The 18,661-nt window shown below is 49.1% G+C and overlaps 1 protein-coding gene across 3 annotated transcripts in view; it reads left to right on the forward strand.

Moving 5' to 3' along the window:
* HS3ST1 (heparan sulfate-glucosamine 3-sulfotransferase 1) overlaps nt 1-12,840 on the forward strand; it is a 28,306-nt gene extending 15,466 nt beyond the window's left edge. For all 3 annotated transcript variants that reach the window (XM_037045837.1, XM_037045822.1, XM_037045832.1), the window contains exon 2: nt 11,552-12,840. In XM_037045837.1, coding sequence (XP_036901732.1) covers nt 11,661-12,587 — 927 coding nt within the window. In that variant the 5' untranslated portion in view covers nt 11,552-11,660 and the 3' untranslated portion in view covers nt 12,588-12,840. The remainder of the gene's footprint in view (nt 1-11,551) is intronic.
* The last annotated feature ends 5,821 nt before the right edge of the window (nt 12,841-18,661 follow it).

Genomic DNA, 18,661 nt, shown 5'->3' on the forward strand with positions numbered 1-18,661 from the left:
TCAACTTGAATACTGTTTTTAAAATGTTCCAGGTAAGGGACAAAAAGAAGTCAGAGCCACGCCTGTATGTGTGAGGGGCGGGGAGGGAGAGGCTGCGTGCTGCTGCGTTCTCCAGAGCTGGCCCGTGAACAGCACCAGCGCGATTCAGAAAAGGAGGCCACTCAGCCACTGCCCGACCCCAGCTCGCCGCCTGGCTGTGGCCTGGCTGGGATTCAAGCTCAGGACGTTGCGCTTTATCCCATCGCCACGGTGCCTTTTCCCTTCCACCGTGTTTCCTTTTGCTCTTTTCTTCGCACACATCCCGTGACCCCCCTCTCCCCTTTGGCCACCTTCAGCTCTTTCTCTGTATCTGTGAGTCTGTTTCTGTTTTGTTTACTTTTTTCATTTATTTTGTTTTCTTAGATTCCACATATAAGTGAAATCAGATGGTATTCGTTGGTCTTCATCTGACTAATTCGACTCAGCATGCAATCTCTCCTAGGTCCATCCATGTTGTCACAAATGGCAAGATTTCATCCTTTTTATGGCCAAGTAATATTCCATTGTGCGAATCTTACCCACATCTTTATCCATTCCTCTGTCAGTGAACACTTCAGGTGCCTCTGTGTTTGCGCTATTCTAAACATGACTGTAGTGAACATTGGGGGGTGTGTATCTTTTCAATTAGTGTTTCTGAGTTGTTGTTTTGCTAAGGAAATACCCAGCAGTGCAGTTGCTAGATTGTACACAAGCTCAGTGTTTTTCCTAGTGGCTGCACCAATTTACAAGCCCACCAACACTGAACAAGAGTGCCCTTTTCTCCTCATCCCCACTGGCACTCTTACTGTTAATTTTTTATGACAGCCACTCTGACAGTCATCTGTGTATCTGTCTCGGTTGTCCCAGTCACCTGCTGGCTGGTGTGGCCTCTCCCCACCCCACCTCCATAGACTGTGTGCAGCGTCGACCACAGCACCTGCCCAGCCCCGCTCTGCTGCACACTCTACCTGCATGCATGTCCCTGTGGGACTTCCTGCCCAGCAGACCCCACATCTCCTCCCAGATTCTGCTTACAGAACATTGATGGTCTTTCCTGGGGAATCCTGCCAGGCAGGCCCTCTCTACTTCTCCACGACTCTGTCCCTCTCTGCTGGACTCGCGTGCAGCTGGGGCTGGATCTGGGCTCACGTGGAACCTGGTGGTTGCTTTCCCTGTGGTTTCCTTGCATGCGTGCCTCTCCTTTTCCAGGTGCTCCCACGGGTAGCAGCTGCGTGATGTCTGCATCCCCAGCAACTTCCATCCAGTCTTAGAAACCTCGGAGGTGCCTTGTCAAATCACATGTGGGCAAAGTGTAGTAGACCTTAGGCACCCGTTTCTGAGACTTACCCTTTAGTCTTTTATTTTTTCTCAAGTTCACCTTACATGGCAAGTAAAACTCCTTTATTACATTCCTAAAAATCAAGAGTTTTCACATCAATATCCATGGTTGAATCTTGTAAAAGCAAAAGATCAGACCACACGGGTCCCTCACCTCTAACGGCATCGGCAGAGCTGTCAGCAGCTGGCTTTCCAGGAAAACCCCATACAGCACCCCTGGCTGCAGCCCCTACCAGTGAACCACCTGCCCGAATCCGGGAGACAGGTGAGCACCACCCCTGGACGGACTTACACAGCAGAGACCTTACTATTATGTATCTTCAGAGAGCTGTATATTAGTCTGCTCAGGCAGCTGTAACAAAATACCACGCACTGGGCAGCTTAAACAACAAGTATTTATTTTTCACAGGTCTGGAGTCTGGGGAGTCTAAGATAAAGATGCCAACAGACTCAGCTCCTGCTGGGAGCTCTCCCCTGCCTTGCATATGGCTGCCGTCTGCTTGGTGCTCCTGCACCACGGAGACCTCTGGTCTTTCTTCATCTCCCCTTGTGGGTCTTGCCCTCATGACTTCATCTAACCCTCATCCCCTCCCCAAGCCCTGCCTCCAAACACCAGGTCACTTGGCACAAAGGCTTCAACAGACACATTTGGGAGACACATTCAGTCTCTGTTGGCTCAGGAAACGAGGCCAATCCTCCCCACCTTTGCCAGGGGGAGAGCTTACTTCACCTTGTATGTATTTCTCCTCAGCTTCAAACTACTTAATGTTTCCTACCCCAACACAAAAGTACAGGTTCCCATGCCTTGGGGTCCAGTAGGACAGGCATCAGGAGACCTTGGTTTCTGATTCAGCTCAGCCCCTGCATGTTTGAACTTGGCCTTCCTGTTCTCTGCCTACCTCTGTTCTGCCTTCTGCAGGGATCAGGACAGGACTAGACTGTGGCTTGTGGCCCTTGGTGCCTGACGCCCCGATGTGTCTTCCCTGGTTATTTCCGGGGAGATGGGTGGAACTGATGGGTGCTCATCACCCATGGAGTGATACCACCACTACCCACCCAGCCAGGAGGTGCCCACAGCCTGAGGGCACCTGTGTGGCCATTGGCTCTCCCCTGGAGCAGGCACTTCAGCCATGCACAATGGCACGCACCAGGGTAGCCGACTCTTACTCCCTGTTTGCCAGCACAGTCCCCTTTCCACCCGGCTGCATGTAGTGATGAGAGAGGCCGGGCCGCCCTCCTGACACGGAGCTCCGCATGCGCTGCCTGTGCTGGTGGATTTCTGCCTCTCCCGAAGGATGTATTGAGGTCACCCGCCCTGCTGTGCACAGCAGCGCAGATCCAACACGTGGTGGAGAGGGAGCTCCTCCTCCTGGTCCCTCATGGGCAGCATGCGCATGGTTGCCCGTCACTTGTGCGTGCGTGCGTGCGTGCGTGCGTGCATGCAAGGTGCTCAGGAAGGTCCCACTCACTGCGCGCTTTCAGAACAGAGAGCCTGGCTCCCCCTCCCGGGCATCGCTGTCTTTTCCTCCATGAGCCTCTGTGGGGTCGAGTCACCACAATGCTCAGATTGTGCACAAACGTGTTTGACTAATTATCACGCCAATCAGTGTACGCCAACCACATAGCCTCCTTCTTTCAGGGACAAAATAGCTACGGTGATTTGAGGGCTTGTCACAAGCCAGGCGATACAGTAATATCCTCAGCATCCACTAGGCTATTCCATTTTTCCTCGCAGCTGGAATATACAGCCAGTGCGTTCCATCTAATGCCCTGCGTTTCGATGCTGCTGGAAGGATTTTCAGTCACGGAGCTGAGATTTGAGCCAGGTGTGGGGCTCTAAATCTTTTATGAAGTCCACCATCTCCCCTTGCTCCTCCATCCCCAGGTGCCAGACCAATACCACCCCTGTGGCCAGACCAATCCTCTAGTTTGTCTACCACTGTTGTTTTCATCCTAGAATTAAGAACAAACTGCCCAACAGTAAGAAACAAAAACAACAGAAAATGGGCCACACTGGCTCAAGGCCAAGGCAATGGGAATCCAATTCCAAATGGGCACAGATGTTCCAAGTTCACAGAGCCCTGGCCTTCCCAAGGGTGGGCAGCCATTTTCTCTGTGAGCTCCTTAGGAACACAAACACTCAGGCCTCTTCCAGACCTCTCAGATCAGAATCTGCCTTTTGAAGCTGACCTCCAGGGCATTCATGGGTTGGTGCGCACACGTGAGTTTAGAAAGCACTGGGCTGGACAGTTGCGATGGGGCAGCCAGAGCTCCTGAGGGGGGAGCTTCCGTCACCTCCCGCCTGCAGTCCCCAGTGCAGATCCTTGGGCCGAATCTCCCATCTAATTTGGAGAAGACGGCTGCGTGGGCTGACGTCAGTGCAGGTGGGACAGGCTGCTTTGCTCATCCTCATTCTAGCATGGAGTTCTCAAAGGCTCAGAAAGACATTGCATTTTTTTTCCTCCAGCCCCAAACCCTGCCCCTGTCCTCATACCATACTTCCCTCCCTGGCTTGCCGAGGTACTGCTTTCCTTCCATCCCGGGGAGCTATGTTCCTTATCCAGTTACCTTATTATAAATATGGCACCTCTCGGCCTTGCATGGATGCATTTGAAGAGTCTACCCTGTTCCAGAGGAAAAATGGGGCCATCACACTTCCTTGTCCCAGACACTAACCGTGGGCCAGGGACGCTGATGAACATTATGTGGACTGACCGTGGTCCTTTCTACGCCGAACTCTTTGCACCCATCCTACCTCACAGCAACTACCCAAAGTAAATCCAAATAACAGCTCATACCACCCTAGGTTGAAGAAACTGGGTGGGCAGGTTCTAGAAAATAACTGTCCCCGGGGGGCTCGAGCTACCCACTGTCCTTTCTGAGAGTGACAGGCACCAGCTGGACCTGTTTCTTCTGTCTTGGTGTGCGAGCGTACCTGCCAGGAGAGGAAGCTGCCTCCACTGCCACGTGCTCATAAGTAGTTGTGCGTGATGGAAGGGAGGCTGCCTGACTCTTAAAAAGGAACAAGTGATCTCACCCTACTGATGGCTCTGAAAATCAGTTGAATAGGGACATGACAGTTCTGTTTTCCAAACTGCCTTTAATCAGGTTGCAGTATATTCCAGGAAATTAAATCACTCCGTGCCCTGGGAAGCTTGGAGAGAGGCAGCCCCGCATTGCAGTAGCATCCCCCTGGTCCTCTCTGCTTGCTGCACTCCCCGGCCTGGAATGCTCCCACCACCCCAGGGGGCATCGCAGTCACAGGAGAAAAAGGGCAGTGGGGCTAAAGGTGGCCTGGGGAGTATTACTTTTCACACTTCCTGGATCTGTGACCTTGGGAAGGTGATTCCACTTGAAGAGCATGTTTTCCTATTTGTCGCAGGAAGAAAGGCACTGCGCTGTCTCTTTGGCTTGGGGAATCTTATTTCCTCACGAAGGCACACGTAGGAGGCACATTTAGCCCATTCTGCAGAAATGCACATTGGACCCAGACAGGCAAGAAGCTTATTGGAGGCCCATTCACTCTAAGAATTCCAGCCTGGATCTGTCTGACTGCAAAATCTCCTTTGTTTTTTCATGACTGCATACTACCTTCTCATTGCTTAAAAAGTGGAAACAAAATGAGAAGAGCCACCCCTGTATTGCTGCAGGTATCAGAGGGGGTATTTGTACGAGGGCATACTGCCTGGCACACAGCGGGCACTCAGTGAGCAATCTCTTCCTTCCAGCTCCTTTTACTGAATCCCTTAAAGGAAGTGTGGTGGAGAGTTTTGATCATCCCTGTTCTGGAAGAGACTCTAGCCTGTGACAGCTGTGTCTCTCTCCCACTTGATGAGGGGCTGGGAATGTGTCCACAGATGGATCACAGACACCACTGTCCCCGACGCACTCCATGTCCCTCCTGTGAAATTCTCTTGGTATTTCATTTTATCCATGATTCTTCCAGGGGTGGGACTCAGAGAATATATTGTAGTTAATTACATTTGAAATTTAGGTCACGATGTGAATCATGGAATAAGAAGACTGAAGGGCAAAATTAAAATATGTTCAAAGGGTTATTTCACTGCCTCACCTCCTTTTTTAATTAAAATATTTTCTAGACTCAGGCGACTTTGCCCAACTACCATTGGAAATGTTGCCCCACCACCACCACCATCTGGTTTCTGCTTGACTCTCTAGGGATGGAAAACTAGCTTTTTTTTATGTAGCTTTTTTCATAGACAAACTATTGAGTTTCCTTTTTATTGAATTAGAAGTCTCTCACTGTCTGCGGACCTTTGCCTCATTCGCCACTACATTCGGCAGGCCCGTTCAGCAGGTGGGCTCTCCAGGACCCCCCGTGTCCCAGAAGCCATGCCTGTGGGTGCAGCCAGGGGCCCGCATCCTGACAAGGAGCCAGCACTGAACTGACATTGTCTGCTGAAGAGCCAGACAGTAAACAAGCAGATACGATTTCAGAGAGTATGTGAGGGATATAAAATGGATGATGTAAAGAAAGTAATTAAGAGAGAGCAGGTGGGCTCCTGTGTCAGACATTGCCAGTATTTGAAATGAAATACGCACGCCAAGAAAGAGCCAGCCCCAGAAACTTGGAAAGAGGGAGGGACAGCAAATGCCAAGGCCCAGAACTGGCATGAGCCCCCTGTGTACAAAGGAACAGAAATGTCCGTGAGGCTGCAGTTGGGTTTAAAAGAGCAGGTTGAGGCTGGAAGGGCAGGCAAGTCCCTTCCTAGGGGTCTCCAGGACCCGGAAAGGAGTTTATATTTAATTCCAAGCAGAGGGGAACCTCCACCTAGAAAATCCTGTGCCCTCTTTGGGTCCCCCACATGTGGCACTTGGTCCGCATCTTCACAGGGGGGCCCAGGAAGCCTTGTGTTGCAGATGGGACAGACTCTCTTCTTTTGAGTCCTTGAAACTTGGGACTTGTTATCCCCGAAGGATGAAGAAAACATCCGTCCAGGGGAGGAAACAGAGAGGGGACTAGATCACGCTTTGGGGTCCTTTTCACCCATCCACGCAGAGAAGGAGGGGGTTCAGATTATGCATCCTAGTCTGGGGCCCTTCTAGGAAATTCTGGCTCATCAAAAAACCAATGCCAGGCATGAAGGTTCAATAGGACCAGGTGCTCACAGCGAGGAGCCCAATACCTACTGCCGCTCTCACTGGGCATTACCAAGGACCTAAGGGGGCAGCGAGGCTCTGCCTGCTCAGGCTGGGCTTCTCACCTAATTTCTCTTAAGCCCCACTCCCTCTTAATGCTATTAGTTCTCTTGAGATCTTGCACTGAGCCTCACAGGGGCCCTACGTGCAAAGTCGCCAGACTGGAGTCTGCTCAGTAGCAAGTGCCACAGACAGCAGCTGCCACCACTGCTTTTGGCGAGGGACATGGCCTGGGCTCCAGGTGCTGACAAGCACCCTGTGCATGTCCTCGTCAGCTCAGGGATCAGACGTTCAGAAGGTTCCATTTGTTCAGCATTACCTGGTTTGGTTCTGGTGGGAGAATAATACATTTGTCTTAGTGCTGCCTGCAAACTCAGACTTACCTCCCTGGTCCTTTTCCTGGTTAGGAAGTTCCTAATTTGTGAGTGGGGTGTGGGACCTTGCCTGCAGGACAGCACTTTGCACACTGCTAGGGCTTCCAAGTTAAGAATCCCCACTCAGCTCAGTGTCCTGTGTCTCTGTGGTGTCCACCCCAGTTGCCACCAACCATAAGTGGCCTTGAGATGTGTTGGAAGAATAAATGTGTACTTACTGGATTGTGAAGACTTACACAAAACAATGCAAAAATACCTTCTTAAATTCATATGCAATAACATTCTGGATATATTGGTTTACATTAAATATTTCTTTTTAAAATTGTATTAAATTACTAGGAAAAACAGGGTCAACTATAATAGTGTAAGCAATAAAATACAATAAAAAGTATTGGGGTCACATTGTTTAATAAAATCATGTAGGTTTCAAGTGTATAGTTCTATAGTCCAATAAGTTGCATTGTTTTCAGTGTGGCTTCTAGAAAATTTTTAAGTGTGTGACTGGGTCATTTTAACATTTATAATAAAAGTAATAACAATGCATAATTTGTCATAGGGTGAGATTTTACTAAGTACCAGAGACACATCAATAGTGATTACTGTCGTCTTTGGGAAGGGTCACTGTTACCCTCCTGAGATCTCCTCATTGCCTGAGAAGACTGCCGTTTTTTTGAGAAGGTGCAAAAATTGTGCTATACTTTTGTCTACACAATTCCTCCCCTGTGTGACTGCTGGGGGGGTGCGGAGCTGGAGGTGGCATTGCAGAGGACAGAAGGCATCGGTAAAATGAGGAGTTCATCTCAATGCTAGACTAAAATGTTAACTATATACCACAAACTCAAGAAGTATTTGTTTGATGAGTGAAAAAGTGTCCATGTGGCTCACACTGTATTTCTGTTGGAGAGAAATACACAGTACACAGTACGGTAATACACAGAAATATGGTACACAGTAGCTCACTGACACCCAGTCTCAAGGTAACCATTGAGGGGGTGGAATTATTACCATGTTACAAATAGGAGATGGAGACTAGGAGAGGTTAAGTCAAACCTAGAAAGGATTTCTCACTCTGTAGCCTGTACAATTTGACTTTTGACTTTATTTTTTAAGATTTCATTTATTTATCTTTAGAGAGGAAAGGAAGGAGAGAAGGAGAGAAACATCAGTGTATGGTTGCCTCTCGTGAGTCCCCTGCCGGGAACTGGCCCACAACCCAGGCATGTGCCCTAACTGGGAACTGAACCACGATCGTGTGGTTCACAGGCCCGCGCTCAGTCCACTGAGCTACACCAGCCAGGGGACTTTTGACTTTTGACTTTTCTACTAAAGAGAACAAATGAATGAGTTTGACCCTATGTTGTACATACCCCATGTATCAGCTGATTCTGGAGTTGGTGGCCAGGGGTTGTCACTGCTGGTAGGTTTGGAGTGCTTTCTTGTTTAGGACCCCCAAAACATTGCCATTAGTGGGGAGGCAACAGTAATGGCAGATAGAGCAGAGAACAGAATTCAGGAGCCACAGGTTCCAGGCCTGGATTGTCCATGCAGCCTTGGACAAGTCATCTTGGGGCCTGCTCACCTATGCATTGAAAGGTAGGGACTCAGTGACCCTCTTTTGCTCTGATGTTCGTAATCCCATTGTCAAGATCCATGTGGCTCAGATGTCCTGGCTTACAGGCTCACCTGTAAGCTTGGAGATCTTTGCTCTTCTCAGAGTGTTTCTAAAAGGCCCAGAAATTCTGACTATGCCTCTGAGAAATTCAAATTAGCAGACGACCACAGGAAAGAGTTGACTCTTGATGGCCACTGTGGGTGTGAGTGCGCGATATATTTCATTCATACAATTAGATATGGATGTGTGTATGAATGCATATATACATAATGTATATGTGCATATATAACTTAGCTAGCTTCATATATGTACATGCTGTATGCACAACTCTCTCGATATATAGCTTATACATACATACTTCTCTCTCTATTTTCCCCTCTGTCTGTATGAGACTTTAGCTAAGCTTTTATTTTCCATATAGCTCAAATATTAAATATTTGGGGAATGTAGAAAGCTGACAATAAGCAAATACATTTTTTGAACATTTAAAGTAGAAATGAAGAGCTTTTTGACTACTAACTGCCCGGTTTATTTATTTTTATTTCTATTTTTTAAAGGACACACTATATTTAGTTTCTTCTGCTGGGACTGCTGGCAATTCCACTTTAGGAAAAAGACCTCAGAGGGGCACCAGGCTAAGCAGGATGCCTCATAACAGAGTGGGAAGAACATTCAGGCACTAGGGCTTTCAGGTCCTGGCCTCTGACGCTGCCACTCCTGTGCCAAAGGGTTGAGACCGGTAGTGGTTTCCAGAGTCTGAATAGAGAGCAATAAGATGGAGACAGCACCACCCGCCGCTTCACCCAACCCACCCCCTGCACAGGTGCACACACGCACCCACGCTCCTGCATGCACAGACCCGTACAGGCACACACACGCACACGTGCACACACATAAATGGAAAAGGCATGCGCAGCTGGTCCATTCTGTAGACCCACATGAGCAGTTGAGAAGGAAATGGAATTTGCCTGAAACATACTGAAATGTTCAATTGACTAAAGCAAATGGCCCATTAAATTGAGCTTATCCAATCAGTAGAACCAACCTTGAACCACATCTTGTTGGGCCAGCCATCCTTAAATATTTCGCTTTTTCTCCCAAAACAGTTATGCCACTCGATCTTGCCAGTGTCTTCTCCAGCATTCGGTGATTCTCTAAAGGTTTCCAGCTATTTAATTTCTTGTTCCTTAATATACATTTTTTCCAAAAAGTTAATACAGTTGACATCTGAGGGAAATAGATCAATTGGCCCTGGTATGGTTCTTTGTTTATACATTCTGGACAAGGTTCAAACTAAAGAAGTGAATTTTAAACCCGGTCTAAAGAAGATGATGGGTCCCCTTGATGAGAACATTTTTGGTGGTCCTGGAAATCTCAGAGTCCCCAAGCCTAGCGTGTCTCTAAGCCTTCCCTAACTGTGTTTAGTTAGGCAGGGATCGCTCAAAAGACAGATTCCACTCTCCTCTGTCTGGGAGAGGGTCAAACATGGACTTTTTATCAGCACCGGGAAAACACAAGCCGTAACTCATCCATCTTTGGGAACCGGATGCCCTCCTGCCCAGCACTGCCGGTGTGCTTGAGGGACTCAAATGCCTAACTGTGACAAATCCCAGAGGGGCAGAGAGGATAAGGTGTAAAGGAAGCCGTTTGTGGAAAGACAACCCTGAGTTTAGAGTTTTGAATGTGGGCTCTGAATTTGGAAATGAACTTTCTGGTGACCTTGAGCAAGATTCTCATCTATAACTATCCTGCCATCCTACCTTGTAGTGTAGGGTTATGGTGACAAGTCGACTGAGCAGACTCCAAGGCCACTTTATAAATGGTAAGGCTTTGCACGCATGAAAGCTTTTCGATCTTTCTAGTAAAAGATCTAGTAAAGCTTTCCTCACCTGTTTATCCCTCTGGCCCCACTTCAAACATTTCCTCTACTGTGAAGCCCTCCCCAACTGTTTCAGGCAAAATGAATGAACATAAATGAATGAACATATGCCCTCTCGGTGCCCAGCCTAAATTATGATCATAGCATACATCGTGTCCATGCCCAGGAGCCAAGTTGTATCAGTTAGCCTTTCCCAAATGTGTGGGGCTACATGAGCCACACCAAACCTCAGTGGCTGAAAACCACCAGGATGCATTCCCACTTACCAGCCAGGTGGCTCTGCTTCACCTGTCTCTCCTCCTCCTGGGACCAGGGACTGACCAGGGCACACTCTTCTTATGGCAAGAGGGCCACTGGAGATACACGAGGCCTCTTAAGGCTTGTGCTGGGGACTGACACATTGTCATTTCTGCCCACATGCCATTGGCCAAACACAGATCAAATTGTTGGGAAGCACTTTTTCCTCACAATGAGGCCATGGCAAGAACTGGATGCAGGGCAAGCCTAAGAATTGGAAGCAAACAATCTTTTATACAGGTTGACCTGTGCTATTAGATCAGGAGCTCCTGGTGGACTCAGGCAGGAAAGACATCTGCCCCTGTATCACTGGCCCCTGCACCTGGGGCTGGCAGGTGCAGGATACTGCACTGATGTTTGTTGAGGTCCAGAAGGCCCTCCCAACTCTTTCCTTTATAACAGTTTGGCAAACTATGGCGGCAGGGCCAAATCAATCTCCCTCTCTCTGTCTCTCTCTCTGTCACTCTCTCTCTCTCTCTCTCTCTCTCTCTCCTTGCAAACAGAGAACATATGAACCATTGGGAAACAAAAATATATTTAATGACACATGAAATTATGTAATTATGTGAGGTTCAGATTTCAGTGTCCATAAATAAAGTTTTATTGGCACGCAACCACACCCATTCCTTTGTGTATTGTCTATGGCTACTTTAGAGCAAAACAGTGTACTTGGAGTTGCCATAGAGACTCTCCGTCCCTGAAGCCTAACCCTTTCCTATCTGGCCCTGCGCAGAAACTTTGCCACCCTCTGCTTTGCAGGATCAAAACCTGAGAAAGCCCCAGGGAGGTTACTGTGCTGCCCAAGACTCCAGAGTCTTTGTTCCATTAAACCTGTGGATTTGGGGTTAATATTTTCCCTTCTTTGTTTCCTAGTAATTGGCTACCTGCAACACCCATGTGTCACTGATCAGGAGGCATTTCCCGCGGGAACACTTCATGACCCTGCGACGTCCAGCCTAGCGAAGCCACTGTGGTGTCCAGCATGGCCACATTACTCCTGGGCGCAGTGCTGCTGGTGGCTCAGCTCCAGCTAGTGCCTTCGCGCCCCGGGGCCGAGCCAGGCCAGCAGGGGCTTGTGCGGAAAATGGCCACCCTCCAGGACGGGGCTCTAGATGGCGTGGCCCCCAATGGCTCAGCCCAGCAACTGCCGCAGACGATCATCATCGGCGTGCGCAAGGGAGGTACCCGAGCGCTGCTGGAGATGCTCAGCCTGCACCCCGACGTGGCGGCCGCCGAGAACGAGGTGCACTTCTTCGACTGGGAAGAACACTACAGCCAAGGCCTGGGCTGGTATCTCAGCCAGATGCCCCTCTCCGCCCCGCACCAGCTCACCGTGGAAAAGACCCCCGCATACTTCACGTCGCCCAAAGTGCCTGAGCGGGTCCACAGCATGAACCCGGCCATCCGGCTGCTGCTCATCCTGCGGGACCCGTCGGAGCGCGTGCTGTCGGACTACACGCAAGTGCTGTACAACCACGTGCAGAAGCGCAAGCCCTACCCGTCCATCGAGGAGTTCCTGGTGCGAGACGGCCGGCTCAACGTGGACTACAAGGCGCTCAACCGCAGTCTCTACCACGTGCACATGCGCAACTGGCTCCACTTCTTCCCCCTGCACCACGTCCACATCGTGGACGGCGACCGCCTCATCAGGGCCCCTTTCCCCGAGATCCAGAAGGTCGAGAGGTTCCTGGAGCTGTCGCCGCAGATCAACGCCTCAAACTTCTACTTTAACAAAACCAAGGGCTTCTACTGCCTGCGGGACAGCGGCCGGGACCGCTGCTTACACGAGTCCAAAGGCCGGGCGCACCCTCGAGTGGACCCCAAACTCCTCAGTAAATTGCACGAATATTTTCACGAGCCAAATAAGAAGTTCTTTGAGCTTGTGGGCAGAACATTTGACTGGCACTGATGTGCCGTAAGCTGGGCTCAGAGCCTTTCCTACTGCAAGTTCTGGGTGTATCTAGGGGGGAAATGATTTTCAAAGGGCATTTAAGCTATAATTTATTTGTAAAATCCATAAATTACTTCTGTACAGTATTAGATTCACAATTGCCATATATACTAGTTATATTTTTCTACTTGTTAAATTGAGGGCATTTTGTATTGTTTTTCATGGTTGTTAACATTGTGTAATATGTCTCTATATGAAGGAACTAAAAGATTTCACTGCAAAAAAAAAAAAGAAAAGAAAAAAAAAGAAACAAATTCTGGAGACGCTGTCTTTTTTGGAATATAATTAATTTGCCCCTGACTATGTTGGACTCATTGGAGAATCCATTTTCCTTTGTTACTAAAAAAAAAAAAAAAAATTCATGGTTGTTATGTTCATCTTTCCTCCCTCTTCTCTCGTGTTTTTTTTAATGTCTTGCTGTGGTCATCCGATTTATTTTTTACTTGCATTGTAAGATGTATCTTCACTGAGACGCCCTATTAGTCCTGGAGGAGGCGGCTTCACCCCTTCCCGACTTGAGCAGGTCCCTGAGTGTGGATTGTAACCCCATCATGGAAACTCAAGGCAGGCAGAGCGCGGTGGTAAGACTGCAGAAGCGGTCAGGAACCAAGAAGACGCTCCCTGGGGTACGCCTGTGCCCCAGAGAGTGCGTGCGTGTATTCCTGATCTCAGCACTGGGAGAAACCCACGATAAAGGTGGGCAAATCCTACAATAAAGGGGTTTATAGCACTGGCCTTCAGAAGGACCTTGGGATTGTGTCTACTGCCCCAGGTGGCAATGGGTCTCTGCAGAGCAAATTAGAATAGAAAGGAGGAATCACGAAATTTCCGTGTGTCCGCATCACACAGATTCTGTGAAAAGCTGACTAAAGGAAAGCCTTTTTGCTTTGGTTTGTCTGTGTCTTAAAAGCTCAGTTTGCATTTTTACACCTAAATGCCCGATGCAGGCCTATTGCAGCTCTTTTTAAAACCTTATTGTTGATACTATTGCAGATGTCATGCCCCCTCTTTGCCACCTCCACCCAGCACCCCCTTTCCTCTGGCCATCAACACAATGCCGTCCTGTCCTCTGCCTCCGAACAGCTGGGTTGTTGGTAAAGCCCCAGCTTTCTCATGCTGCCTTCCCTCAGTCAGGCAGGGTTAAATCAATTGGACTTTTCTCTCACGAAAGCAAAACATATTCATTATGGTAGAACAAAAAATACAAACAAGCAAAATAAAGCCATTTCCTGACAGAGTTTATACTTATGGCAGAGGAGTGAAATGGACATTATTGATTGTTTTCTACATGCAGAAACTCCTTGAAATTTTTCCCCAAGCAACCTTAGGAAGTAGGAATCATTATGGCAAGTTCAAAAAGGAGGAAATAGGCATGAAGATAAGGAATGTGCCCAGGTTCGCACTGACTGTAAGTAAGCCAGGGCTTGGGGTCCACATTCAGCTAAAGCGCACATTATGTTGCTTTCTACACAACTCTTTCTGAACCCAGAATAAGAGGCCTAGGCTCAGAGACAGTTCTGTCTCACTTCACCACACAGATTCCTTCCATGGTGCCAAAGGTCGTCCATCCCAAGGGGCAGGCTGGGTCAGAGGGAGCAGGCGAGGAGGGGCCTGTGTCCTCAGCAGTGCTCGCCGGGAAGTGAGTCTCCGTGGTTCTGTTCCAACACCTGCAGCCCAGCCTCACCCGAGCATGGCCCGCGCCTCAGGCCCCGCCTGGAGAGCAGAGAGACCTTCCTCTCCTCGTTAGAAGCCATCAAGGTTGTCGTTAAAAAACAGCTCCCCAGAGGCATGGCAGGAATCCTCGAAGCCGGCCGCCCCTTGCGCTGCAGTGGGCATGGAGCTTCCCTCTGCAGCACCGGAGCTTGCTTTCATCACCCCCGACTAAAGAGCTAAAGAAACGAGAGGCCCAGAAAGGTTAAGTCAAGTTTCCAAGCTACCCAGGAGCTTGGTGACAAAGTGGAGCCCCCAGTGTGAGGTGTCTGACTCCCAAGAGGGGTGGCGGGTGGGAATGAAGGAAGGACCGAGCACCAGGGGCGAGATCTAACAGCTGGGGCTGGCACCGTCGATGGAGGGGGCGGTCCAGTCTAAAACAATAGGTGGGTGTAAATTCAATTATCACTGATTTGGGGATGCAGGGTCCTGACTAAGGATGTGTTCACGGAGGTCTGCCATGGGCAAGGGGTTCAGGTTCCAGTGGCTACATCTATTCGGAAGGTAACAAACCCTCACTCCAGACCTGGCCCAGGCACTTAGATCTCATGTGAGCCCGGTCAGATTCAGAGGATGCCCTGTGGTTGACCTTTGCCCGCCCTCCTACAAGCCCAAATGCCATGACTCAGGAATCAGATAGGCACCTGGTTCCTCCCCAAACACACCCAATACCAATTACATTAACAAAGAGAGAGATGCCAGCTGGAGAGAGTGAGCTTCCTGCCTGAACCAGTCCAAGCCCAGGGCAACCCGGGGGCTTCTGGATGGCATCCTTTGGGAAAGGCAGCCGAGAGCACCTGTGTGGAACCTCACCATTGTGTTGTGAAAGCTTCACAGCACTTAATGCTTCTGAGTCAGGACAGGCCCTGTCCCCCAGGAGTCAGTGCCAAAACTTTGTTCACACTGCTTGTGAAAAATCTGCAAATTCAGCAGAAACAATGCTTAGCCCCTGAGCTCTGGGTACTGCTGCTTCTATCCCAAGAGACTAAAGAGAGGAGGAGGACGAAGAAACTCATGACTAGGGGGCCTGCTACTCACAGGGGCATCAGAGGTCACAACCAAGAGTATAGATGTTCACTAACACTGTATTTTTCTTTCAAGCCCTCACTCTGTGTTTAACTTGTTATTAAGCCCTCGGGGGCATAAAAGAAAATGCAGCAACAAGAACTAATAGGTATTAACAATTCTCAGTTTAAATTTTTAAAAAAACATGGAGGGGCCGTGAGGGCAGGGGAAGTGACGCTGTGAACTGTCCAGGGCTTTCTCACTGAATTTACACACAAGTAGCTCCAGGACAGAGAAGAGGAAACTGAGGTGTCGAAAGGGACCTACCTTAACTGCTTTCAGAGGAAGAGGACTGCCACTCACACTACAGGGACTGTTCCCCCGGAGATGGGGAATGTTGACACTAGGGATCATAAACAGAGGTGGGGAGGTGACCGAGACGTTGATCACAATGCCAACACTCGGGAGTAGTAACAGATGAACAGTCTTCCTAAAGACCACATGGCAGAACTGTGACCCAGATCACCTGGAGCTGACGGGCCACAGAGAGCCTGTGGTCACCATGGGAAAGCTTCTCGGAGGATGTGCTAGGGATCCAGGGCACGGAGAGTGGTGGATGTAACCAGAGCAGGGCATTCTGGAGGAGGGCAGCTTGAGGCATCAAGACTGCAGTGTTGGAGGGTGGAGGTAAGGGACCTGCGGGCCGGAGACTTGTCTACTGGGCATGTAAATGGGTAGAAACTGCACACCAGACGATTGTGGCCTTGACAACTACTTTCCAAGTAGTGGCAGCTTTCTCGGCAGGCACCCGCACATCTCTGTCTCCTGCGCAGGTGTGTCTGTCACATAAAAATAACTATCACTTATTGCACGCCAGCTATGTGCTTGGTATTTTAAACATGTTGCTTCTAATCCCCATGACAGCTCTAAATAGGAAATGCCATAGTACTAATTTTACAGAGGCAGAAACTCAAAATCTGAGATGAAAGGTTTTCTCCACGATGGCAGAGCCATTGATTGTTATTACAGGACTATAGTCCGCGACGTCCTTGCCCTGCGCCAATAAGGTCTGTGCAGTCATGGGTAAGAGGAGGGAGAAGTACGGCATGAGCATCTGTCTGTTGGGCAGAGCCCATAAAGGAGGGGATGGACCACAGGTTGTGGGGGTCCACAGAAGGGGCTAGATCAGACCTTCTTCAAGCAAAAGGCTGGCTGGCACTAAATACAACTGGTGCATGACAAAGCACACTCCTTCTTTGCACAAGTTTGTTGAGGAAGCCCAAACTGGAGCTAGAGACCAGAGCAACACAACTGAGCTCTCCAAGTGGCCAGCAAGGAGGACCAAGCAACAGACACTTTGACTGAGTTGCCTTACGGAGGTATTTTGATATGGGAAATGGCCTTGGCTCAACACCTTGAGATCAAGACCCATGTTCTCCCAATTCCCAAATTAGGTAACCCAAGAGGAAAAGCAATTAGAGCCAGGAGACCTGGAGGTAAACCCCACCTCTGCTGACTGATCATTGACCAAGTGGCCTTAAGTTCATGTTCTCAAACCTTCAATCTTAGTGGGCTGATATTTACTTAACTCCGTTTGAGGGAAATTAAATAAGTTCAGGGAGGTAGAAACTATAAATGTGTTGGGTACATGACATAGTGATTAAAAGGGTCTGGGACCTTGGCATACAAGCCTCAACTGGTTTGAACCAGAGAGCAGGCACCTACTGCCTTTGTTTCCCCATCTAGTTCCAGTGCTGGGGCTGCAGCCACTGCTGGGAGTGTCCCTTCCAGATCCCGCTTACCAGGGAGGGGGCCCCAGTCCACCACCAGAAGAACTTATGATTAATGGCTCACCCTGCACTGTCTTCTGGGAAGTTTCCTTTTGTTGCCAGGACTGTCTCACTGGGAGGTGCTTGGGAAGCCATGTCCACCCTGTTCTCCACTTTCCTTAGAGTTGCCTGTGGCTAATGATTGACTGAGGGGAGAAGGGGGGTGGGCTGTGAAGTAGCAGCCCCACCTCCTGGTCTCAGAGCAGGAAAACCTCTGGGGTACAACCCATGATTCAGAGCTCCTCTCCTTTATCCCGTGTCCCTAGTGCCTAACCCACATCTTCTATAACCCACTTCCCAGCAAACGACTTGCCCAAGAATATAGAAATACACATTTTAAGCTTTGCTTCTAGGACATCCAGTCAAAACAGTCAACTTAGAAAGGTGTTTTATTCTCCCTGAATTGCAGAGATGAGCACTCAGGACTTACTCCCTAATACTTTTTACACTATATATTTGTTATCTAATTACTGTCTAACCCCCACTGGCCAGTTTGCTCCCCAGGTAGAAACCAGTGGTCCATAGATCCTTGAATGGAAATGATACCAGCTGGTGGTGGTGATTGAAGTCATATTCCTCACTTACCAGTGGTTTTGGTGCAGTGGGAAAAATGATAAAAGCTACGTGATTGGTTTTCAGTTAGTTACTTGTGGTTGTGTAAGAATCCACCCCCAAACTTAGTGATTTAATGTAACAGTCTGGTGTCTCTCATAGTTCTTTGGGGGCTGGGAACAGCTGGGCAGGTCTCCTTTGGGTGCTCCCCTGGTTGTAGCCAAGTGGTGACAAGGACTGAGCTAGGGTGGGGGGTTGGCCTGGTGTCTAGGATGGCTGCTGTCATCGCACGTTTGATACCTTGGTGACTTAAACACCCAGGGGCTGTCTGGGCACCATCCTCTCTCTCCCTCCAGGTGGACAATTTGGGCTTCCTCACAGTATGGCAGACTTAGGGTCACTGGCGGGACTTTGGATATGGAACTGACTTTCCCAGAGGGAATGTTCCAGAAGACCAAAGGAGAAGTTGCCAGTATTAGACAGTGAGTCTCCGGACACATTCCGCTGTTTCAGTGTGGCCAGCCCAGCTTCAGCGCTGAGAGGCACCTCCAGAGGAGCTGAATAATAGGAGGCGCAGTTCCCAGGAGCCCTCTTTGGAGGAGACCAGGTCCTATTCTTGGTTGTTCCTTGACAATAAAATGGACAGAACACCCAGCTAATGGATCTTTGGTCACACTTGAAAAGGAGATTAATACAGGTGTCAGCTCTCAGGAGTCCATTAGACTCATGTAAGCTATCATTATTAGAAGTCATCGGGCCTGCTATGTAATTTCAAGTAGTTTGACCTAAGGCATTTGACTACATTCAGTCCCATCATTTGATCACATGTGATGATGAATACGTGACTTTGCAAACATCTTTTGTTCCATAAGTAGAATCCAGGCACAGACACTCCATTGCTTCCCCTGTATTTTCTTACAGCCCCTACAAACTGTG

Source organism: Sturnira hondurensis, unplaced genomic scaffold (assembly GCF_014824575.4).
Source record: "Sturnira hondurensis isolate 20B ecotype Veracruz unplaced genomic scaffold, ASM1482457v3 Scaffold0000780, whole genome shotgun sequence".
NCBI lineage: Eukaryota > Metazoa > Chordata > Mammalia > Chiroptera > Phyllostomidae > Sturnira > Sturnira hondurensis.